Here is a 26,278-nt window from a genome sequence, read left to right as displayed (position 1 = left end):
TCCAAGCCTGAAATGAAAATGTTGTGGAGTTTCATGCAAACTGTCACCTACAATGAAGCATTACTGCTCGTTTTTAAAAATCTCAGTATTGTAAAAAGACTACAAATCGACAGATCGGTGGTTTGTGATTCATGACTGAACGGTTCAGCGACACATTGATAAATCCATCTTCCGTTTCTCTGTTTTGAAATACCTCTGATTTCTATTTTTAAACCCATCAAGCCCCTGCGTGTCTGTGCGTCTGGCTGCTCTCGGGAACCTCCCTGACCACGGAGGAGGAAGTAACGTGTGTTTATTGGCGGGGAACTGCCATGGCAACCAACGAGGGATGCAGCCCATCAGACATTTAATGGTTCCCATCATCCCGTTATGTCACCAGCCTCCGTTTTTGTTTTCCTAACATAATGAGTGTTAGCGTCTCACTGGAAACAAAAAAAAAAACGATCGCAGATGTCCTTCTAGAAAACGTCCCCTTATTTTGTCTATCGCATTGAACCCGAGTCACCTGTTCCGATGCATCGTTAGAGACAGACGAGACAGTTGACGTCTTGTGATTCAGACTTGTGGGTCTGTGGGCGGGGGGGAAGGTTTCTCTCTGCGCTGCTTGACATCTCAAAATAACTCCACGGTGTTGCAATGCGTTGTCTATGCTAATACGCCGCCTCCCCTGGGCTCTCTTCCTGTACAGAGCTGACATTTAACAGGTTGCAGGCGAAGGGGGGGGGTTAAAAAAATTCAATTTGGAGCCCCCCCCCACTGACATCACGTTTTTATCATTGTAATTATCAGTCGCCGAGTTTTACACCCAACATGGCACTGTAATTATATTCCTTTCTTTTTTTTCTTTTTAACTTGAAGATGAAAAATTATTCTCAGTGATGTTTGAATAGATGAAATACAAATAAAGGGAGTATTCCTCTTCTCAACCCTTCTCTGGTCACTCACTATTCTTATGTCCCCGGTTTGGAAAAGGTCCCTGGAGTAGAAAACATAAAAATGCAGCGTGTAATGGACGTCTGTGTTTGTCTTCTCTGTTTTGTCCGACGTGTCTCCGGGCGCCAATCTTACCAGTGACGTCTGCCGCCATTGTCCGACATCTTGGGGCTAATTATTGTGATCGTGTGGTGCATGACAAAGTGTTGACTCACTTCATTAGATCCCATGTAAACACTGTGGAATTCTCACACATACTCTCACACAGTGGTTTCAAAGACACACTCATACACAAGAATATCCTTTGATCATCTCTGAGGTGCATGCTTTGCGTTTAGCCAATCGGATGCTTGGATTTCTCTCTCCAGCTGAGACGCAGGTCATTTATATTCCAGCCATTATATCCACACACTTCTCTCTGACCCCCCGAGCCTCGACATCCCTCAGAGGTCTAGACCAGCCATTGAATTATGGGGCTGATAGGGACTATGTGGCGTGGGTTGCCTAGCAGCCTGCACTGAGTGAGGCGGGGGGGGGGGCTGATAGGAGCGATCACCAGGGTCCCTGATAAAGTCCTTCCTGCCATAAATGGCTGCTTATCGTGGCGCTGTCGGAGGAAAAATGTCAGCTAGCAGCTCCTCCAAAACAGGAAGTGAGAGGAAAACAGACACTGACGGTGCAACACACAATTACTACGTCTGATCTGTGCAGGTGCATCTCATTTTTAATCACCACAACCACAAGAATGTGCCGGATGTTGAGTTTTGTGTGTCTGACTCTGAGTCCCTGGTGAGTGTGTCTTCTCCTCTTCTCTCCTCGTGCAGACGGGGTGTTCGGACGGTGCCAGGAGTTGGCCGGTGCTCAGCTGTACACGTACGATATATCTCCCTCTGCTCTGCAGCGCCTCAGGATCCTGCTGCAGAAACTGGCTCACAGAGGTACACGCCCCCTGCTCGCCTGTCTGTCTCTGTCTGTCTCTGTCCGTCTCTGTCCGTCTCTGTCTCAGTGTCTTTCTCTTCCTCCTCGACAGCTTTTATCAGTCGCTCACAGGGCTCCTACAGCAAAACGCTTGTCAATTGCTATTGTGTGAAGCAAGCCAAATAAGCCGAGCTGTCCCTTTGGCGAGCCTGATACACCACCACCGAGTGCGAACAGGAATTATATCAGGCCATTGTTTTTTCCATCATCGCCTAACTCCACCAGCCAATCTAATTGGCCTGTTTGCTGTTAGGACATTTAGAGCTAATTTTGTGGATGAGTAACTGTGAGGTTTGTAATCACATGAGGAAGTCTCTCCTCCTCAATCTATGGCAGCAGCTAATGTGCTTGTTATGATGGGTTACACCTTCAGGGAGATACCGCCTCTAAAAGGAAAACACCTATTTACATCAGAGGTAACAGTAAAAGTCATTAGGAAGGAAAGTTGCAGCAGGAATTTAATTTTATTTGTGGTTCTAGTTTCACAACCCGGAGCCTTGTTGAGTTTCCTTTCTGCCAGCACAGATTGTAAGAGTCAAATCTCACTGGTTACGTCACGGCTGGTCCTGGCTGTGGTGGAACAGAGCCTCCTCGTGCTGGTGGAGCCTCCTCGTGCTGGTGGAGCCTCCTCGTGCTGGTGTAGACTCCAGGCTGTCTGCTGGACGGACTAAATGCTGCTAACCAAATGGCTCTGGCACTTTTAGTAACAGTATCCTCTGCCCATGAACAAACAGAACAACAGTTAATATAACACATGACCCAAATGATAACCTTTATTATAATTGTGTTATGTATTCTCTTTTTATTGGTACAAATATAAAAATGTTCCTTTACTTGTCTTCTCTTTTCCTTTTACCCATTTTTATAAGTTAAAAATACACAAGATGAAGTAAACTATATGAAACAAAACATTAACAATAACATTTACAATAAACCTTGATGATTTATTTGATGTATTCTGCTGAGAAATATAGAGTTTGGAATAAATGATATGGTATAATACAAATACAGGGTTCAGATTTCTAATTAATTAATTGCTAGTGTAACCTATCAAACATTTGCACATAAGAACAGCTATAAATGCAGACAGTGGATATTTGCTTAGGATTACATTTTCTCTCAAGGGAAAATCCACTCAGTCAACAATGTCTTGTAAACTCTGAATGGATTCGTTGACAAAAGAGAAGTCTATATTTTCCTTTGTAATTAGCACCAGTAACAGTTTCAGGAAATGTCAAATCAGTAAAAAAAATTGTTTTACACAGCAAATTATTTTTCTCCATATATTCAGCAGCGTGTAACCGCAATCCCGAGCCACCAGGGGGCAGTAGACACCTGCAACTCAGACCGTGACCACCAACATCAGCCCTCCAAACGTAATTGGCTTTGCAGGCCACTCTGAGCCTAATATCTTTTAACAGGCGTGAACCAGTGTTGGAAATCATTAAGAGTACGCAGTCGGCCAGAGGAAATCATGAAAAAAGAAAAACCATGAAAAAGAAGTGGGAGGAACAAACTGAGCAGTGATGAATATTAAGCCGGGCGAGACCACACATTCATTCTAATTACTGGGAAATAAACAAATGAGAGGCAGTGGGATGAGGAGAGATCCAGTGTGTAATTCTGTTCCCCGCTCCGTTTGAAGAGGTGTTAAATCCTTTTGGATGCTTCTCGTCCTCTGACCTTGTGTTTTTGTGTGTGTGTGTGTGTGTGTGTGTGTGTGTGTCCCCCCCACCACCACACACACACACACAGCCGTTTAGAGAGACGCCACAGACATGACATCATCACTTTGAATCCTTTCTGTCTCTGTACAATCACATCCACAGACACACAAGCATTATCTTCCGGACGGTTCCACAATGCACCGGTAATGGTCGCCGGGCGCGTTGTTCTTATCGGCTCGGCGGCTATTGAGGTGTCATCTTTTGAAACGTGGGTGGGTGGGTGTAGGGGAGGGGGGGGTGGGGGCAGACGGGGTTGTCGAGACCATTGTACTGGAGCCTAAATTGAAGATATGAAGGGGAAGGGGGTTGGGGGGAGGGGGACATCAATGGGATTGATTTACAACCCTCTCTATCTTGCATCGGAGACGCAGGTAGAAATCACACAATCTCCGCTCGCTGCTCAACACCAGTGTCGCTCAGATCGATGGACATTGACCAAAAGGTACAAAAGGGCTACGTCTCCATCGGCACAGCACATTGTCTCGGTATGAACATGTTCACCACAAGGACTTGTCTGAATGCAAGGGGAACTGTCATCCTGGCTGCAGATGACTTTAATATTACCCAGCGACCCAAACCAGTCCTGTACTGGGTGCAGATGACTTTAATATTACCCAGCGACCCAAACCAGTCCTGTACTGGGTGCAGCCGTCGAGTCGTAGCCGTGCCGGTTGCTCTGCCACGTTGCTTTGGAGTCGTTACTGCTCTGCTAACTACGTGTTGATGCACCCGGGAGCCAACTGCGTCCGAATTATTCAACGTACAATATATTCAAAAGATGGAGCATTTAATTGACTATATCGACCCCCCCCCCCCCTCCCCCTTGAACCCCTCCTCCATTCGGCGACTGTCCAATCATAGCCTAGCAACTGTAACCAGGCACATGGACTCTGTCAGTCTTTGGATTCTGTTCGAGCACCGTGAACGAGGCTGAAAGGAAAATGAAAGCAATACTCTCTCTACTGCATTTCAACAGTCTGGCGGCTGCTGTGTGTGTTTTATCGATAAAAGCAGAGAACGCATCTGTAAAACTGTGAAGGAGGAGCTTAACTGCCTCTGTCTGCTCTAATGTAAACTGCAGAGAGCAGTTAGGATTCCTGACTATCTCCCTTCCTTTGGAAATAGCTTTATTATCTTTATTGTTATTATTATATTAAGGCAAGGTGCATGTTAATAAATTAACTAATTAATAAGGAAATTAACCCTGTGGGAATCAGGATGCTACAATATCAAGTAACAAGTGGTTCTTGTCCAGCTCTTCAGGTTTTACACTCTGACAGCCTCAGACAATCTTGTCATATAGTAAAAGTAAAACTACTTTTTATTTTTTATTATAGCTGAAATGTTTTAGATGGCATAAAAGAGTAAAATTACAAAGGAGCTGTTCTACACTGGCAAGTCAAGGTCTGATGGGGCCCTAATATCCATGACGGTCCACTGGGCTCATAGGAGTCTTTATGATCCCTTACCAGAGTATTTTTTAGAGAAAGGAGTCACAACCTTAACCATTCTGTTTGTGTAGGTACTGAGGGAAATTATACAAATATCATAAAAATAAATCTACACAGTAAGCAAACCATGAAGATTTCTATAACATTATAGTTACTTGTGTAATAATAATACAGTGCTCACGTCAGTGTTGCAAGGTTGACTTATCTTGGCACCTCCTCTCCTCGGGCTCTTTTGATTGACACTGAGACAACACTCAGTCCAGAAGCTTCAGCTCAACAAACAACAAGTTCAAAACAAATTGTATTTTCAGTTCATTCAAACTAAATCGACGTGACTTATTGCATTATAGGTTTTTTGTCATCATCACTCTGAACCAGGAGGTAAGTTTGCTCCCTCAGTCACAGTAAGTGTGTTCTGTGTTAACACAGGGTTTGACAGGTGTAGCTAGAGACCAGAACTGCTTCATGTCATATTTACGCTGTGGAGCTCATGGGATCAGAAAGAATCATGTCAAACTGCAACAGGAGCGCTGCTGATCCACCGCATTAAACTACAGTAACCTGCAGTCCATCGACCCCCCCGACCTTGTGCGGAGCTGCACCGGCTCTCGTAGAACAGACAAGTGAGGTACGATGATGCATCGTGACATTTGCATTAGCTCCATTGACAGGAATTGTCAGTCAGGGAGGAGAGTCAGTGACCATAAACTGAGGTGGTGTCACTCCGGTGCTACTGAAACCACGTTACTCACGCTCGGGTTTCGCTTTCCTGCACAAACTGACTCTCTTTGACAGACAAGCAACACAAACTAATGTTGTTCCTCCTCATGCTCAGCTCTGTGTGTTCCTTGACAACCTTGCTAGATGGTCCTGGAGAGAACAACCTGCAACAAGGACGTGATTTGGAACCAGACTAGTCGTAGGGAGCTGTGATGGCGAGAACCTGTAAACACACGCTCGGCCAATTCTGTGTCAGTCTCAGCTGTCGATCATGATGTTCCCCTCGTTTTTTAAAGCATAAAATAACCTTATTAAAACCAGAAATGCTTTAAACGTGAGAAATGTGAGAAACCGACTTTGACTTTTCATGTAGTCCATGTCCCATCAGCTAACATGGAGGAGGCAGGGTAAAGTAAAGCAGAATTTGAATTTGTATTTCCTTTTCCTCAAATGATTTCCTCCAAACTGCTTCCAGAATATGAAATGACATTTAAAAAAAAATACATGTACTCTTTTCAGCGGGGAGCCACACCATTGCACTTTCGATTTAATTCATATCTCATATTTGGATTGACACTTTTCTAATTTTGACTAATTAGGCAGAACTCGCTGCTAAATTATTCACACCCTCTTCCATTAATGCCTTTAAAATCAGTCGGTGGACAGAAGTAGAGGAAAAAAGGGGAAAATCTGCATTTTAAAAAAAAAGGCCAGATGAAAGAAGAAGACGTGTAGACAGGATCCCATCTAATAGGCTCGGAGTATTGAGCAGGACTCTTCTCTCTCTCGCTCTGGAACTCGTATTAACAGACGCGAGGCCAACAGAAATTTCTTGCCTGTGTGAAAGCTGTTGCGTTAATGGCGAGGCGTTAATTAACCGAGCAATGTGCCACAGACGCCACGCCATCCTTAACAAGCAGAAACCGGCACTTAGCGATGGAACCTGCTCTTTCTCTGGACCTGCCGATGAATTTGCATGACATCCAGCTCCCCGGTGCCAGGATAATCAGCCGAGGGCTGGATTGAGAGGAATCCAACCGTAAAGGCCCGAAACCACTTCCCCTCCCGGCTTTTCCTTTCACAAAACGTCTCATTTTGATTCTGTAATTTACGCCGCCGTGCCTCCTTCCCTCAAGTGGGCCCATCGCAGTTCTCTCAAAAACATGGTATGTATGGAAATGAGCGCATTCCCCAGGAGACCACCGGGGATAGAGGTGTCACACTCAATGAAGCGGGTTGTGGCGCCCATCGCATGTTGACTCTGAACCCGTTTAACCGGCTGCAGTTAAACACAGGTAGCATATGGATCCTTCAGGGCCGCGGCCATCCCACGGCTGACGACGGCGTAAATGATCACCAGCGCGTTAATGTATGGCAAACACAGAGCACACCGGGCAAGCCACGGGTAGTTAACTGTCATTGTGGTACGGATGGATGGCTGAGCTGCGTTCCAGAACACTGACAACATACGCTGCTTTGTGCTCCATTCAGCGCTGCCAAAGAAATGACTGGAGGCATCTGTGGCTGCTCTGCATTGCTCAGATCCTCATCTGGTGCTTATGAATATCTGTGAGACCATACCCGGTGTCTATGGGTGACAAACCAGGCTAATGAAGACATTCTGCCGTGGTGGTGCTCCCATTCTTTCATGTGTTCCCACCCAGGCTCGTGGTTTATTGCTTTTTAAATATGTCCACATCATTAAGAGCGGCATTGTTTTAGGGATGAGTTTGGCTAAAAGGTGAGGAATGTGGCAACTCCGAAGTCAGAGCCCGCGCCGCAGCGTAATTACTTTCATTCCGCGGAACCGCTAAATAAATGCCTCTGCGGAATGGAAGTGTCATCAGTGACCATCTTGGCTCCTTTAAAAAAAATGAAAAAGTATAATATCTGTGGTATTTCTCCGCTCTTTGCCGGTGGAATGCTGTGCCTCTTGGCTCACTGGGAATGGGGCCATGTTTTTTTTTTTTCTTCTTTTGCTTGGGTAGCTCCATCTGGTCCTGGCACCGCCACACTTTGCCCCTGCCCAGGAGTTCTGCATCCCGACTATGTGTTGGCAATTAGCAGAGATGTTGGCAAGGCGTCCGGCTGCAGTGTGACATTCTCCCCGGCCTGTTGACTGGATGTGCCGTGTGTGTGTCTTTGTATACACGTGTCCATACATGTGTGCACAAGGAGTCATGGCTTCCCGGTTTGTGTGCTGCAATCGAAACCCCTTCCTACTCTACCATTACAATCCATCCTTGCTGATTTGGTTCATACTGTTCGTTCAACCCATAATGCAACAGTAAAAACAATGATCCGAAAGTTATCTAAAAAGTTTCAAACCCTTCCCTTGATATTTTCAATTTGGAAGATGGGGAACTATTTATTGTTTCCCGTCTATATTGTTTAGTATAGAGTAATAATCATTTCTTGACATAGACGACCCAACAGCGGAGCAGGAGCAGGATCTTTCAGAGATATGTGTTTTCATTTTATTGTCAGATATCAACTATATTGTACTTTACCCTCCAGAATGTTCTATGTCGATATCATAGCTTCATGTAAAAGTAAATTCATCCCTCCATCGTTTCTATGAGTGATGTGTTCGAATCAATCAAAGAGTGAAATAATCATCACGTATGATAAATCAATTGATATGTGTCTCTGGCCGAAGCTTCATATCCCTGGACGTTGGATATATGAAAACGTTCAACTCGGAGCAATCAAGCTCGACTCCATATATTCTCCCTTTTGCAATCTCTTTCCAAAATGAAGAAAATAAAAAAAGGTCAGCCTTTTTTAACCTCACCGCCTTCAGCAGAACTCCTTTATATAAATTTCAATTTTAGAGTCAAAATATATTGTATTATTATTTTCCAGGACCCTCAGCTGGTATTCATATTCCGTCTTTCTCATATATTATTCAAATGATCCTCACTTATCTCCAGGCTCCGTTTCCTCTGTTTCATGTCTTCATTGAAGTAGTTTCTGATCTGGACCTAGCTAAGAAATATATATATATTTTTTTTTTTTGCTAAAGCTGATTTCGAGTTTCAATGGGACCTCGTTTTTCCTCCCAGGTCTGACGTGGCAGGACGACATCACTCAGCAGGTTATCTCCAGAGAGCTCTCCAAGCTGAGGAATGTCCCCCTCCGCCATCAGGCCACGCCTCTGAGCCCCTCCGACCGCCCCAGCGCCTACAGCAGCTCCAGAGACAGAAAAGTGAGGCCTGCGCAGGTGGAGCTGAGCAAAAACCTCCAGCAGTACCTGACGGGTCTGGGCTTCCAGCCTCAGGCCGAGGTAGACGGCCAACGAGAGGGAGCCAGAGTTCAGGTAAGACGCCTGCTCGCTGCAGAACCTGTAGCAGCTGCTGACATTTGAGGGGCGTTCCAAAGATTTTTATATTAACTTCAGTTTGCTCTTCTCAGTCTGTGAGAACAGTTGCATAACATGGGGCACGGCCCTGGTTGATGTTCCCTGTTGATATTGTTGGGGTGAACTTATCTTGGGCCCCAGGCTTTTCAAAATGCAGCCTCTTACAAACTGGGGGTGAATCGAGCAGGAGCACTTTTAAAATCTGTCTTCGACCTTTTCAAGTTGTTGGAATAAAGTTTGAAGAAACTTGCTTTATTTATATGTCACAGTCTTACTGCTTGTTTAGAGATATACTGTAGAATTTATGGCCAAAGTTAAAGCTGTAAATATTGCTCTACACTGCATAAGTAAACAGAACAATAAAAAAACACACTTCCATGGCTACATTATAGACGGCCTCTTCCCAGAGTCAGTATCCTTCTTTCGCCGGGGTCGCCCTCTAGTCCCTGCTTTGCTTTTGTTTCCCGCTTTCTGTCCCCCCCACCGTCTCCCGCTGAGCAGGGACCCTTTTACACAAAGATCTTCCATCACCTCTTTACATTATTCAGTCCTCATATTTAGGTTGGAGCCCCGGCTTTGTGCGAAATGTGCTCGGCATCGTTCATAGGCGAGCCGCGTCCTGCTGCCGTGTCAGTGCTGCCATAATGCAAAGTTGAAGAGTTCAGGACCTTCCTTATTGATGAGATGAGGCCCCTTTGTTGTGTAGTGTGATGGAAAAAGGCAAAGATGGTTTGCATGAATGGTGCCCCCCCCCCCCCCCCGTCTCGCTGTGCTAATGCCATTATGGCCTCACAGTATGCCGGGCTCGGAGAGACTGACATTTTCCCCGTATACATTTGAAGGACAGAAAATGGCACAGAGGGAGATAGTAGTGCTGCAGCAACATGGATAATAACAGTGCTTAGCGGATCGGATATATATAAATCATATTCTCAATTGAAGCATGGGCCCTTATAATTCAGACAAGAAGATTCCCCTCCCTCTCAGAGCAGGAGGGACGTCTGCAGTGCCAGGGCCTCAGCACACCTGTGCCCCGGTTCATCCTGTCCTAATACAGCGTCACTTAGAAACTCATATGGCCAACTTTGAAATCAGATGACTCATATCAATTTCTTTGCTTCTCAGATAAGGGATAGCCGCTACTTTTGGTGGATATGCATTTTAAAGTTTGTTGTGTGTTGTGGAAATGCATGAAATTACACTTTGAGTGACACTATCTCATCTGCGATTTCCATAATGCAATTTCCAAGGGCAGTTGTCTTTGATCTAGAATCCCTATTCATATCCTGTCCTGTCTGGTCGAGCCCAGGTTGCTTCTCCTTTTTATACCAAAGCCTGTCACAACAATGCTGACCCAGTACAACCCGTTTAATGTTCTCATAGGAAGCGGGGAAAAAAACTAAAGGTTGAATATTTATCATGTGAATTTTGTCACTTCAGCATTACAGAAATGAGCGAAATAAGACAGAGACTCCGCAGCCATACCAGACGCTTTGAACTAAATGCTTATGTCAGAGAGCTAACATGTGAAGTGTAAGATGATGTCATTTAATCAAGTTCAACCTTCCAAAATCCAAATATGTTCATATTGACATCTCATGATACGAAGTAAAGCCACAAATCCTCACAAACGAGAACACGTTGGCATTTTTATTTGAATAAACGACTAAAAAACAGTTTCTGATATTTTAACATTGTTTTTAAATGTGCATGTTTTGTTAAAGAATGAAGACATCAAGTCTGATGGTCATTTGGAGTCCGGCTGGCCCAAACCCCAGCAGGGCTGGAAGACAACCCATGTCTACAGCCTGCAGAAAGGAGCCGAACATCCTCCTGTCACCAAAGTCTTCACGCAGAGTGGAGAGGGCCGGCACCCCAAGCTCAGTGCAACCCTCTCCAACCAGGACCCAGCCAGGAGCAAGCTGCTCTCCAGCCAGCTAGAGCGGCTTCTTGCCGTGGCACCAGTCGCTCAGCAGGGCTCCCCGGGTGAAGAGGCTTCCTGGCCCGAAGGAAAACTCCATTACCTGAGCTACATTCGGCCGGCTCTGAGTGAAAATGCAAAGCCGCAGCCTCAGGAGGCTTTTGGCTCCAAAACCCAGAGGCCTAATCTTGACAGACTGCTGTTCAAGGCCGGTACAAACCGACTGGGTGCCAAAGAACCTCTTAGTGTCACGGATGGTAAGATCAGCCTTTTTTATAAAGCTTCTTATACAGTTTGGCTTTTATATCAGCAAAAAAAAAAGTTTGCCTTTGATTATGGGAAATAATATTGAAATGCTGTTTTTTTTATTGTGGATGGTCTTTCTTCACTTCTGTCCCCTCCAGAGCGGTTTATCCAGAATGTGGTGAATCAGCTGGGAAGGCACAGCATCAGCATGGAGGCTTTAATGGGCAAAGACCTGGACCAGCTGGCTGAAGTCATCACAGGGGCTCTGCGGGAGGCGGACAAGCAGCAGCCCGCCGCTGGGGCGCGTCCAGGAGAAGGAGCTGCTGCCTCCAGGGGGGACATGGACGGTAACATGGAGCCGCCGGCAGATACACAACCGAATCAAGACCAGGTCCTGAAATCAGACAAAGGGCAGGATGCAAACCAGAAAGACACACTGGCAACGAAGCAGCAAGGTGGGTGTGTGAAAACCAACAGTGACAACAACTACTTTTTTATTCAGTCGTAGATATAAGACTGTGCAGCGTTGCCATTTATAAATGTCTAAATAGTGCTTTGTTTATATAATCTCCATATAAAAAGCTGCCAAATGTATTTCTTGAGTCTTGATAACTGTTTTGTTTTTTTTATTTGCTAAATACAAAAGAGTGCTTCACACAATCTGCTCACATTGTGTTTGTTTCCAGGCCAACAAATAGACGGAGCAGACAAAGAGCCCGTTGACAAGGTGAATTTAAAATTACTCTGCTCAACCAACAAATTGGTTTCTCAGGGAGGGAGACGCACAAACTTACACTTTATTCCCTTTTGAATGCTGCTTCAGAAATGGGTGGTTGTAAAGTTGTGCAGACCAACGTTTGCTTTTTCAATTCTTAAAAAAGAGTTTGAAAGAGAAAAACTCACAACTGCTGTTTCTGAGAATGTGTCTGGAACTTAAAAACATGACAACAAGTAAGATGGTTATGTGCGTCAACATGTGTTTAACTTGTAGGAAGAAAAAAAGTTAAAAAAAAAGTAATTTAGACCTTAACACAGCAGACTCAGTCTTTAAAATGTCGGTGAATGCAACACGAATTTTACTTTTTAAAATATATCTCAGGTCGCTTTTCAAGTTATTATTCCCCTTTGAATGTTACACCTTCTCTAAAGCAAAGTCCTGTCTTTCAAACAGCATGAGGCCTTCTTCTCCAAGCTGCTGGACTACCTCAACCTGGAGAACTTCGGTGAGGCCTCGGATGTCAGCGCCGGCCGACCAGCGCCCCTCCAGAAAATGGTCGGACTGGAGAGCGTCCATAGCCGGACAAGCCAGGTCCAAGTCCCTGTGCCCCACCGCTGGGAAGAGAAGACCGTGGTCGTGCCTGCGAAAGATGGCTCCACGCTGCGGCTAACTGGTGGTGGGGGGGGCCCCGTCGCACACGTGGACTCAGAGATCGAGAGGTTGATGCAGGGGATTCAGGCCCCGGCGGGGAGGAAGCAGCCGGTGGAGCCGCAGAAGACGGACATGAAAGTCAAAACACAGCTGGTCCACGTGGGGGTGAAGGAGTTCTCCAGCAGAGGGAAGGACAGACACTTTGGCTACATCATCACCGGAACTGAGTGAGTATGAGTCACACTATTGAGGATATTATTACTATTGTGATTTCATTTGTCATTTCTAATCAATGTTGAAAACTAAGAAATGTCACATATGAGTTAGTTCTTCATTTCTGTTAACATGATTTCATCTAGCCTATGAAAAATAACCTCAGAAATTAAGGATTCAGAGAAAAAATAGAAATAATATATACAAATAATGACTATGATCCTAAAATAATTACTCTTATTGGTTAAAGTGGCAAAAGACACATTTTCACCTTCCTACAAATCTCACAGGTTTGCTAAAGACAGTGAGTCGTGTGAATAAAGAGGCAGGTTTAGTTATTTTAGGATCTAGTAGAAGTAACACCAACTGAATGTTGGTTTGCTCTCGGAGCTCTCTCCACTGGCCGGTGGGACCGCTGTGACAAATCCGCTGCGTCGGTCGGCCGGTGGACCATAAAAGAATCTATAACGTTTTTTACCAGCACTGTCAGTGTCTTCCCCGTGTGCGCCTGTCGTTCGGGGGGGTTGCTCATGGGAGCGTGCTGCCCGTGTGTGTTCTGAGATTGGTTTCCTTCACACGGCAGAACAACCCGCAAACCCGGCCGGCCCCAGCGGATCAGGCCTGGGCTGGATTTCTGCCACGATGACTCTCTCCGTTGGAGTGAATGCTCATCTGATGTTCTCTGTCTTTTTACCTCTGTTTCTGTCTTCGCCTCCTGTGCCTCTCCAACAATAGGAAACTACTCTGGTTGTTCAACCGCACACCATCTCCACTGTGCTGCCTTTAGCTAATGGGGGAAACAAAAGCATAGCCTGACTAATATGGATTTTTTGGCCAATGTCCATACTGAAAAAAAATTAAAATACCGATATAATGGCAGATTATATTCCTACAACAATCTCTTTAAGGTCAAATAATAAAGGAAGTTTAGTCTAACGGTCGTTACTAGTTGTCACTTATTATAATTTTGTAGTTTTAATCTTATTAATGTTGATGTTTTATGTTGTTTGGTCTGGTTCCCTGTTGAGCTGTGCCGTCCTATAGATGCCCGTATAAGGACGTTGCAGACAAGCTTAGGCTGTAAATGTAGCTGCGTATGACATTGAACTATGCTGAGTACTTAACTCCATAAAATTTACATAAAGTAAATAAAACTAGGGAAAAAAACATCATTGCAGTTTTTTTTTTTAGATTGTGAAATATAGAGACGTGCTGAAGTAGCCGCCCAGGGCAACGTTAGACATGAGACCCTTTGAACTGCATTCATGTCAAGTGTGGCTCTGTTTTCCCACTGTTGTGAATTTCACTGCATTAGTCTGCGGCATGTCAGCAACCTCCGCTGCCGCCGTCTGTCTACTTGAAAATCTACAGTATATTCAAATAGCATCCCCAACAACCTTGTAAAAGCCACTCTCTCATGCTTAAGTGGTTATTATGAGGCTCATAGCTGCTTGGTGCTACGGTTTATTGCTCAGCTAGCCGTTTGCGAGGCGTGCTGCTGGACCTGTTTCATTTGACATCCCTTAAAACCAGGCATATGTCCGCTTTGTTCGCTTACTTAAAACTGCCTTTAAGAGACTCAGCTCCTGTCAAAACCGCCCACGTATGCACGTCTGAATGGAGAAAGGACACAGTGGTTTGAAATCCTTAGTGTGTGCTGCACCTGATTACAATAGCAGGGATGGTAAATCCCTGCGTGTGTGGGTATTACTCCGCTGTATTACAGCTTTAATGATAATACTTTGTCAGGAAGGGTAGCCAAGTTCTCTCTCTCTCTCCCTCTCTCTCTCCTTCGCGCTCACCTCTCACTCAGCTCGGGCTCAGCAAAGATAAGTTCCTATCGACTGTGTCTTCGCCCCTGGCTCTCTCTCAAATCCCTTTATGGCGTTATCAAGTCCGGTGTCAGTGGGTTGTCCTTCACCTGTGAAGGAGACGCAGGCTCATAAAGCTGCGACGGGCACACTCTCCGTCACCTTATGGCCACACGTATAGAAACGCCGATTAAGACGAAAATACACAATAAAGGCAGGTACCCGCCAGGGGAAAGGAAACAGGTCACCTTCTGAGTGAAACGTCTTCACCTCCCTCTCCACGTCTCCCCTCAGCCCACCTAGCGGACGCCTATAGTTGGCCCATAGAGCCGTCAGCTGCAGACCTCATGATTGCACGGTTGTTATCCCCAGCTGCTTCGCACCCTGCAGTGAAGCTGCGCAAACCTGCTTATCTGACAGCTCCTGACATTGTGGTGGTGGTGGAGGTGGTGGTAGTGGCGGGGGGTGGGGGGGTTGGTTTAGGGAATTGGAGTGGGGGAGGCTGTGGCGCGTGTTTGTGTGCGGAGGGCGAAGTCGAAGAGGTATATGGGAGAAGAAGGGAGAGAGACAGGGAGAGAAATCCAAGGGGGAAAGTGCTAGCATCAACAACCAAGTCACTCCCGGAGCTCTCCAGTTGCTAGAATTACCGCAGAGGGATGCAGAACGTGTCTGGAATTGCTTTGGTGAATCTTTAACTTTCAAAAAACCCTCAAAAAGTGGAGGAATAAAAAAGAAACCACCCACTCCCTTTAAAGGTGGAGAGAATCATCCCAGGACACTGTTTTTAGAGGAGAGCGATTTGATCTCAGCTTTTATATTGTAATGATTATATCTTTTAACTCAAGAGGATGCTGAGTATCTGGAAAAAATATATATATAACTGATAATGCAACTGTTTTTTGTTTTTTTTAAACTGCCATTTCTCTGCAAGAGACTTGAACAGTGCCTCATTATGATCCAGGCCTTGTTTGGTGCATGTCACCTTGCAGTCACTTGGCAGTCTCGGTGCTTCCAGGTTAAGCTGTCAGCAGTAAAGTAGATTTCTGTGTGTGTTTGTGTGTTTGTGTGTATGCCCTTCTCGTTTCCTCCCTCCAGCCCGTTGGCCCGTAGATTGCCTTTGTTTGGTCTATTTCCTTGGCGATTTACTCTCCGAGTGAGAGAGCAGCCGAGGACTGAGCTGAGATGAGGCATGGCTTTATCAGACCACCATTACACTTTACCTCCATTCCATTTGCACCTTATTATTCTCATCTCACCGTGAGGGCGCGTGCGTGCCGTGGTGTTTGTGTACCCTGTCTCATCATGTTGTACTTTGAGTGTGTGTGAGTGTGTGACTGTGTGCGACAGACAGAAAGTGAATGTAGGCGAAGGAGAAGAAAGATGAGAGAGGGAACGGGAGGGAAAGGCGCGTACATATGATGCAGCCATTACACCTCATGCAGGTTCCATTTGCACCTTATTGTTTGTCTCATTGCTGGAAAAAAGCAGGTGATTTACCGAGCCTGAAGAAGCAGCTGATCCCTTTTCCCTTGGCACTGCGCTTTGTGTGTTTGTTTGTGATTGTGCGTGTGTGTGCGGCTGTGTGTGCTTGTGTGCAGCACATCCATTCAGACAACCGTAGCTTTTGCTTATGTGCAATGACCCATTTGTGGGTATGAAATGTGGCACTATTTCCCTAAAAAAAATAGCATTTCAACACCTGACTGGCTTTGTGTATCTCGTATGGATGTGGACGTTCAAATGTGACACCCAGCTGTCTGTGTGTTTCTCCCCCCCACAGCTCCCTCACCACTGACCAGGGCTTGGACCTCATGGAGCGGCTGACAAAGGGGCTGGACCTCCAGGCCACAGACCTCACCCAGCTCTCGTACGTACAAACGTCCCGCTCACACCCACACTGTCGCCACAACACTGATTCACATTGCAGCTCATTAGCCATGCATTGCATAAAAGATCATTTGCCAACAGTTGCACAAAACAAAGCAGTTTTGTTTTGTGCCTTTGAGCTCCGGGGAAACGGAGTGAAGGTTGTTCCGACACAGCGAGGGCTGCTTGTGTGGAGGTGTGGCGCCGCGCTGCCGGAGACTGTAGGCGTTTGTTGTTTTTCTGACCTTTTGGAGTGTTTGACTTCTTGCAGTGAGAGAAATCAGGCCTAATTACCTCCAGACACATCCTGATGTCTCCATTGTATTCAAAACACCGCCTCGCCACTATTGTCACTGTGCGCCTCGTAGAGAAGAGAGCAGTCAAGTCATCAAACGACTCTCGGTTAGAGACAAAGAGAGGAAGAGAGAGCAGGGGAGGCAGCAGCAGATAGAGAGCTGGATACAGAGACACTATTCCAGCAGGAGGCGGTTAATATATTAATGAGCAGGCGAACTGTCCTTGAACCCAGCCTGGTTTGTGCCTGCACTGTGGTTCTGCTGCACGTTCGGTGTCAGACCATGTAGGAGGCAGAGGAGATGTGTTCTCCCGAAGATCTGACAAGTCTTTCAAGACGCTCCTGCAGGAGAAGGGAAGTCTGGCTGTTTCAGAAACACCCGCAGCATGTGTGCACCAAAGCCGCTGAACTGCAGTCTGGGACCGCGGCTCGACTGCACATAGACTCTTCTGCCGTGTGTAATTGCTACAGAGCGAAAAACAATGTCTGACAGTGTTCTCTATCTGCTGCTCGACACTGAAAATACGCTCAGTGACCTCAAAAATAAACGCAGCCGAGGAGACGCTCTCAGCTCCAGGAACATCAGGATTTGTCCCCGTGCCGGCACTGATTGAGTAAATGTTGCTGCTGCACCTGTCATTTCATATCACTCACACTGAGCCGATGCACCTAATGGTTAATGTGGTTACATGGATGCTGATGGAGAGCCGGCGGCATTATTGTGCTGTACCATAATGTGGTTGTGGCACTCAGATCCATGTAGTGTAACAATACTTAATTACAAGTACAATTCAGTCTAAGCTGTCAATCAGGACATTTCCCCTTTCACCTTTCATAGCCTCTTATAATTATTCAATCGAAACCAAACTTACTGGAAACAGTATCACTTGAACATGTGTCAATGTGATGAGCACTGAACCTAAAATCACAGAAACCATGTTTGAGGAATGTCACAGCCACTAACATGGAGGAGACAGGGTTTATGTCCTATACTACAGGGAGTCACCAGGGGGCAATCTAGACCCTGTAGTCTCCCTCTGGGGCAGCTGTCATCTTTTCATGCAGGCTACTATTAGGTGCACGAAGGTCGGACTCAGAGTTTTGGACTTATATTTGGAAATATTTTAAAAGCAAATGAATCATGTTTGTAAAATCGGAGTCTTCCTGCAATAGAGTTCAAGTAAATGTTGTATGGATGTGTGTGTGCATGTGTGTGTGTGTGTGTGTGTGTGTGTGTGTGTGTGCGTGTGTGTGCGTGTGTGTGCGTGTGTGTGCGTGTGTGTGCGTGTACTCACATTAAAGCATTAAAGCTCTTACTCTAGTTTAAAAGCCACAGACAGATGCAGCAAATGAAGCCTCCACGCTGTTTTACACCTAATATTGATAACAGTGTTCTGCACAGAAGACAAACACAGAGACTGTCCTCTTTGTCTGGCTTGTTTATCCTCGTTCTCGTTTTTTTTTGGTCTTTTTTTTTTTTCAAACTAATGAAAGTGCATTCATGTAGAAATAGCCGAGACGAGGACGTGACGCAGGTCCATTGTGACTCTCGCTGTGCGGCCGCAGCAGGTGAGTGTTTAAAAGCCTCTGTCGGAATATGAGGAGGCTGGAGTACACAGGAGCTGGGTCAGAGCACGGCGCCCTGCTCCGGGGCCCACTCCCTCTCTCCCTCTCTCTCTCTCTCTCTCTCTCTGTTACTCACTCGCTCTGATGTGCCCTGATAGTAAGATGAGAGAGCAGATACTGAAATATGACAAGCGGCAGGCGGAGGATTTCACACTGAGAGAAAATGAGAAGAGGAGGCTGGAGGCTTCGATGTTGTCGAGATTTTTGCGATTCTGAAAAACAATTTTGTGTGGTCTCGCTGCCACAGTCACACGCGGAAAATATTCCACCTTTTAGAAGAGATCTGATTTTGTATTTTTCTGGATGATGATGATGATGAGGATGATGATGATTGTGATGGGGTGGGAATTATGTGAGCACTTTTCCAGATGACGTAAGTGTTATACTCGTCAGAAACACTAGGGGGAGTGGGACACACACTCACAAGTCCATGCTAACACACAGTCTGTTCAGGCACACAAACACACACACGCCCTCTGACAATATCCCCTCAACCAGTCTGCACATACACACCAGCAGAACTAATATGAAGTCCGAGCCTACACATCCGATAACACAGGAGGCAGTGTGACGTCCTCCAGATATCTGTCGTCTTACTTCACCTCCCAACTGAGGCACTGCCCCCCCCCCCCCCCATTTAAATAGTATGTGTGTGTGTGTGTGTGTTGATTTGAGAAGGAGAAAAGAAAAAAAATCATGTCAGTTCAATTTGATTTACATTGAGATCCCTGGCAGAACACCTTCGGCCAGCGCGAATGGAGGCCGGGGTGAAGATTGTGGAAATATTGACATTTACGTGAGCAAACAGAGCCCAGGTGAAGGCTTTAGAGGAGGACAGGTTTCTCTCAGAGCCACACATGTGTGTGTATTTGTGTGTGTGTGATCATGTTCAGAAATGCACTGGTGCGTGGTCGGGTCCGTCCGTCTGGAGGTACCGGCTCATAGGTTGCCCCCGGCTGAGAGTCGCTGGCTCTGTGCAGCGGACTGACTGATGGTGAGTGCGTCCGGGCTGCAGCATCCTGGCAGTGTGATGAATACCCCCCCCCCCGTGTCACACACTGGGGCAGGAAGTCCACTCTAAGTCAATGTACATTTTCCAGGCCATAACAGTTCAGGCATGAAGCGGGTTGATGGTTTAACTGGAGGAAGATGAAGCAAGTGGACGTCTCGGCTGCACGTCATTCATTGTTGTAGTACATGAAGAAATCTATAGGCTGCTGAATACATCTGATACGTTTGTATGAACATTGTATTCAGTTCTATACAACCGTTGGTTTCCATTCAAGAAAATCAATCTGCAGATTCTTGAAGTTTTTATCTATCACAGCAAGATTTGAACCCACTCATGTCTGAGCCGACAGCTGGTTAGCTTATCATAGTTCAGCATAAAGACTGGAAACAGTGGGAACCAGCTAGCGGGGCTCTTTCCAAGCTAACAACATCTTCCAACTTGCACTTCTAACCTTACTTATCAACGCATAATATCATATATTATATTTAATCTGAACAGAACTGGGAGAAGGTGACGACAGGTCAGACATGCCAAGGCCGGCTGTTTTTACCCTTTCTCTTTGCTAAGCGTAAGTCTTCTAGCACTATGCTTATATTTAATGTATAAGCAGGAGAGTTGCATTGATCATCATCTAACACTCAAGCAAGCTTTTGACCTGTAAAAATGTCAAACTGTTCTTTTGAAATGAATTTCCATGCAACATTAATGGAACTTGGGTATAAAATAATGTAGGTTTGACATTAAGTGTGAAGTTAACTCCCAGGCTTTAAGAGTCATAGTTAACCAAGCTGACTGTGATGTTTTATATTATTTAATATATATTTATATTATAATAAATTCTTCCAATAGATGCCTTTCGCCTAAATCTCACACACTGAACCAACAGATGAAAGGTGCCAGAGATCTTTCATTTCTCTTCAGAATATCAGACATTTGAGACTGAATAAAAGATGAAGACGACCTGATAAAATGCTGATTTCATTTCTCCGCTCAGTTAAAACTCTCACCAAACGTTGCCTTGTTTGGATTTCTCTAGAACTTGTGGTTGCGGTGCATCTCATTCCAGTGTTGATCATTTGTTCACTCGTGCAATGTGTTCATCTTCAGCATCTGAGACGTCTCTGATTTCCTATTTTAATTTTGACAAAACCTGAGGAAAATTATCTCACTGCCGCATTCCAGTGTTCAGAATTACCCTGATTGTCTCATTGGGGAACTGCAATTACAGCTCAAAATAAGGTGCCATATTTGTTACTGATTGGCCCAGACGGAGTCTTCATCCTTCCTGGGGGATGATGTGCTTATGTGTCTTGTTTTATTGTGTTTTGAAAGACGTCCCACAGCAGGACTATGAAGTCACTGTTCGCTGTAACATGAAATTCTCTCTTTTGAGCTTCTTGTTAAATTTGTTTTCACTCGAGACTTTCCAGAGGTTACAGTAGACATGAGTACAGTTTTCTGTACACATTGCCTCAGTATACACGGTTCTCTCTCGGTGCATTTCTGCTGGGAGTTCTTACACAGTCTGCTGGGGTTGTTAGATTTTATTTCATAGCCAACCTCAGACCTTAAACATTTATCTGCTCCGGGGAGAGAAGCCTGCAGCTGACTCCTGACCACACAGCGGAGAATATGGGCACTGGGAGCTCAGGCGGGTTACTGTAGGTGAAAAGAAATTAAGTTGCTCAGCTGATGACAGGACTTTGGTCTTTGGCCAATCTCTGCATTTATAGTACAGTTAACCTTAATGCACCTTTGAGCAGCTTTTGACATTTTGCGGCGGGTGAGGTGAGGATGGATGAGAGACTCTCACATCTGTCCAGTAAATATAAGGATTCATCCCCTAGTCTGTTACTTTAGCTGAACATAAAAACAATGCATGTAACTCCTGGGAAGTTATGTCAAAATTATGCTCAAACCCTGTCTACTACAAATTATATTCTTCCAATTTGCGTTAGCAAATGTGTTTTGAAGGAAAACAAATTTTGCACTTTGAATGTTTTCTCTAACATAATGATGTAATTTCATTTGGCATATGTTCAAGTAATGCTTTTTCCAGTAAGTTTGGGTTTTGATTATTTATTAGAGGCTATGAAGGGTTAAAGGAGAAACATCATGATTGACAGCTGAGACTGAATCGTACTTGATATTAAGTATTATGTTGATAGTTACTGCATCCCATACCATATAGTTGTTTTCTACCAAAACTTCTGAGGTCAACACGTACTTGTATTGACAAAAGTATCGTTAAACCCTTTTTATGGTTATTCCTAAACAGCACTTGTCTGTTTTAATACAGTGAAATGGGATTTCAGACACTACAACCACCTTTTATTGAATCCACTGCCATTAATAAATGTAGAGCTTCATTTATCCAAACACACGCTGGAACTGAAGCAGCAATTACGTTGCAACCAAAACTAAAGTGGGATATTGGCACTGACAAGGTTTAATGCCTGTGGAAATTACAACATTTTCTTATTTGTATTTAACATTGCCACCAAAATCTTGCTCCTACTGACTTGATACATAGCAGGACTGCAAAGGAGATACAACATGCTGAGAAATGAACCTTTAAATATTCAATTTCTTTTCCTGCAGCGTCCTGGGACCCGCGATGACTTTCAGAGTCGGAGCCAACTCCAGGAACATCACCACCGCGGATGTGGTTGAAGTTGCGGGTAAGAGCGCCGTCTATTCCGTCCTATTCTTTTTCCTAATCGCACACGATGATCCTGTTGACAACCTTCATCGCCACTCATCTCATTTTTACTGGCCCGGCCGCTCCGTCACTGTCTGTGCTCCGGCAAATGAGAGCACAGATTACTCTCTCCAGATACAGTAGATAGGCTGGTGCTCATCTTGTTCAGACAAGCCGCCGTCCCCCGAAGAAGATTATCAACATTGTGCAATGACAGACGACCATCAATTACCGAGATGATGAGCCGAGTGTGCACACTTGTCCTGGCCACACGCACACACTCACACTCGGCACACAGGACAGTTTATTTCGCCTCTATTACGTCCAACAGGCTGACAGATTGAAACCGGTTCACTCCAGCCAAGTGTGTGTGTAGGTAGTGTGTATTTTCCTCAGTGTGTGTGTGTGTGTGTGTGTGTGTGTGTGTGTGTGTGTGTGTGTGTGTGTGTGTGTGTGTGGTGCCTGCATGTATCCACTTGTTTGATGTAGACTGATGGAGAGCTGTCACCCACAGAAAGGAAGTTGTCAGTATGCGCTGCCTCCACTCTCTGGTTTATTGTCTGTGCCGGTGCCGATGTCTGTTGGATGTGTGTCCTCGCCGTCCTTGCTTTGGTCGGAAATTACTTTGAGAGGCGCAGCGATTCCTCCCGACAGTCAATATCATCCAATATCACCCCACTGGAATCAACCTGGCGGTGTCCAGCTATTGGCTGAGATGTGTCATCTCTTTTGCCGCCAACTCGTTTCCTATTAGGGTTGTGCCGGAGGATGGTGGCTGATGATACAGATTTACCGCAAGAACACGCTGGGCCGGGGTTTGAGCTCCGGTCCGGTGGTTTTGAGAGTGTGTGTCTGTGTGTGTGTGTGTGTGTGTGTGTGTGTGTACTCGTGGGATTACAGTTGGTGCGGGGTGCTCATCCCCTCGTCGTCATCCCACTTCTCCAAAATGACCAGATGAGCAAATATGGCCGACACGTTACACAATAGGTGCAATCATTGCACTTTGCCGCGTCTCTGTTCCCTCTTTCTTCTCCATCCCTGTTTTCGAATGCCTCCTCTTCCTCCCCCTCTCCTGTGTGGCTGACTTTGATGAGGTGGCGTGTGGCGAGAGCTAATGACGGGCGCGACCCGGGCTGAAATGTCAGACCAAATGTTAAGTCAACATGATCATCGGCTTGACCCGCGTTGATGAATTATGAATTCAGTCCACCTGAATAATGATTCGTGAGAGCAGACAGAAGGAGCTCTCGTGGAACCATGAGGTTCGGCCGACCGGTTTTGTTTATCCCGACTCGGCAGCAACAGTAAGATGAAAATGTGAAAACGGAGATAGCGGAGTGGCTCAATCCTCTGTCCTTAGAGCTGTGTGTGTGTGTGTGTGTGTGCCTCCGCTGACCTGAGATGAAATCCTGCCAGAGCTTTATCCCCTGCCCCCCCCCCCCCCACCTTCTCTTTCCACCACAGTTTGAAGAGAACGGGATTTCCCCCCTCTCCTCCTGATATAAAACAAACCAATGAGAAGTGAAAGCAGAAACTGTCCTTCTTTGCAGTTTAAATTCCTTTTATTCCACCTGGAATTGAATTCAACACGATGTGGCAACGGCGTGGTGATTTTTAAAAGTGGGAACCAGGCTGTGGCGCAACAGCGTTGTTTAAGTGGACTCTGAGAAATCAAACTGACACCCACATGCAGGGGCCACCTGGGTAATCCTGGCTGACCTTTGCCTTATGTGTGACTGTGCATAAATGACGTGGCCTCCTAATGAACTCATCAAAACCCCTGCTGCATTCTGGGCTCAACCTGCTGCTGAGCGCCTGCACAGCGGGCTCCGTGGCAGTCGTGAGAGGAGACAACCCGAAAAGTGTGGAATGCTGCGAAACATTCAGCAAACACGTCCTCTGTTGTTTGAACTGCATGATAAATAATAAAACTGGTAGAATGAGTCGTTTGTCGAATGCACCATGAGCCATTTGAATTCTGCTTCATGCACTTGTGTCGCTCGATCCTGAGCTCAGGGCTGCAGCTGATAAATAATTCAATTATTATGTAAATCCTAAAAAATACTAAATGTGTCAATAAAAGAGCAAAAGATGACTTTTCAATTGGCTCTTATTTCTATCCAAACATTGAAATATTAATTTCAAATAGATATAAAACAGATTAAAAGACTAAATCTTAGTTTTTTAAGAAGCTGATAACACCTAATGTGTTATCACACTTTGGGTTTTATAAAGTGAATTAAATGATCCTCATAATACATTTTTTCACTGACTAAATGACAGAGTACTACCTATGTTATATATTTACATGTAAATGTTGCTCTCAGTTATTTATCAGTCTATAAATTTCAAGTTCTGAGATGGGAAAACATGAAACTCAAAATGTTTGCTTATAAATGCTTCCTTTCAGTCAATGGACCAATGGGAATGTGGTACATTTACTGTATATTGCTGTGCTAAAGCTTTCATATTAAACTACCTCATTTATATCCAACAATATGTGAAGCCTGCTTCTACCTTGACTGTACTCTGCAGCGTCTGAACGAGGTCGATACGGCTCTGCCGCGTTTCTCCCGTCCATCTCTCTGCCCATCAGTTCTATTTGATGTGCTCAATGCCCCATTGAGGAGAATAGACAAAGGGACTCGGTTGAAAGGCATGGACAGTATAGAGGAGATTTGATAACTCCTTGAAAAGCATCTTTTGGGCAGCAGGTTCTTAGCGGCTGTGTGGTGAAAGGCCTGCTGGGAGGTCTGACTGTATTAGTGGAGGTAGAGGCTCTTGTGTTCTGCTCAACTGGAAAACGGCAGGACAAAGACCCACACTGCCTAATCCCTGCTCTGCGGCAAAACAAAAGGGAAAGCTGCTGCTTTATCAAAACTACAAGGCATTCTGTGTGTCCGTGTTTGTGTGCGCGCATGTTTGTGTGCGTGGGGGTTGTGTTTTTTCTATTTCTTTTTTGCAGCTGTGGCGTTCGTACTGTGCCAAAAATGATTTATTCAATATTTGATGAAGTGGCAGCCAAGCTGTTAAAACCAATGTTGAGATGTGTCGTTTAGGATTCTACTTCTTTCTTTTTTTTTGCCTCTATCTCGATGCGATTCCTCGACTTGTAAATCACCTTCAGTTGGGAGGAATTGGATCTGCCAGAAATGCTTCTGCTCACTGTACAGCCACACTTTTACAGCTAATGATGGATTTGATCCGCCCCCCTGCTCCCACTGACATGTTTGTGCACGTCACAGCGAGGAGGTGGGTTTATGTGTAGGAAGAGTGTTTTTCTATAATTACGTCCTGTCGTTATATTCCCACTCTATGATATGGATGTGTTTTTGACGGCTCATCTTCCAGATTTGCTTCACATTTCTTCTTTTCAGCCTTTTTATTATAAATGGAGCGTGTTTTTAAGCTCCGTGTCAAACGTAATCCACTGGTCAGCCGGTTCTGTGATGTCTGGTGACTGGGCCGCTGTCTAACCCACTGTGGTCAAGGAAGTCCAGGTCAAACACCACCAGGGTGTGTGGGTGGATATGTGTGTGTTAGGAGGTGCTGGTAGGTGGTGGGTGGGAGCTGGGCGAGGACAGTCCCATTGTCTCGGCTGTCACGGCTGGGTGACCCAGAGCCCCTCGGAGGCCCCAAAGGCCCCAGAGGCCAGGCCACAGCAATGAGTCAGCGGGCCCCCAGGCCGTGAGAACCCCGGACCTGGTCAATGAGCGCTGGGAGCCTGGGGACCCTGGGAGCAACTGGCTGGGCCATCTGGAGCAGAGTGCAGAGACCCTGACACACGGCTGTCACCCGAGGGAGACACTCAGGGAGACGTGGACCTAGACATTGTCTGGCCCCCCTGTTCCTACCTCTGCGTCTGTCTCTCTGCCTCGCTTTACCTCTCCCTCTCTCTCTCTCTCTCTCTCTCACAAACACACACAGACACTTTGACCAACCCATGAGAGATGGAGATCCAGGAAACATAAGGACAAAAACTATTAGGAGTATTTTGGTGTGCATTTCCATCCACCTGTTTTTATGAGCTTTTTCAATCTGCTCTGGA

General features: G+C 45.6%; 1 protein-coding gene across 1 annotated transcript in view; it reads left to right on the top strand.

The window, feature by feature from the left end:
• ptprn2 (protein tyrosine phosphatase receptor type N2) overlaps window positions 1–26,278 on the top strand; it is a 107,968-nt gene that overhangs the window by 18,388 nt on the left and 63,302 nt on the right. Inside the window, exons 3-10 of the mRNA XM_062380003.1 lie at window positions 1,758–1,871; window positions 8,875–9,128; window positions 10,895–11,348; window positions 11,496–11,792; window positions 12,024–12,064; window positions 12,509–12,933; window positions 16,511–16,597; window positions 22,131–22,210. Coding sequence (XP_062235987.1) covers window positions 1,758–1,871; window positions 8,875–9,128; window positions 10,895–11,348; window positions 11,496–11,792; window positions 12,024–12,064; window positions 12,509–12,933; window positions 16,511–16,597; window positions 22,131–22,210 — 1,752 coding nt within the window. The remainder of the gene's footprint in view (window positions 1–1,757; window positions 1,872–8,874; window positions 9,129–10,894; window positions 11,349–11,495; window positions 11,793–12,023; window positions 12,065–12,508; window positions 12,934–16,510; window positions 16,598–22,130; window positions 22,211–26,278) is intronic.

The sequence above is a fragment of the Platichthys flesus genome, chromosome 21 (genome assembly GCF_949316205.1).
Source record: "Platichthys flesus chromosome 21, fPlaFle2.1, whole genome shotgun sequence".
Classification (NCBI taxonomy): domain Eukaryota; kingdom Metazoa; phylum Chordata; class Actinopteri; order Pleuronectiformes; family Pleuronectidae; genus Platichthys; species Platichthys flesus.
This window is presented reverse-complemented; position numbering and strand designations above follow the sequence as displayed.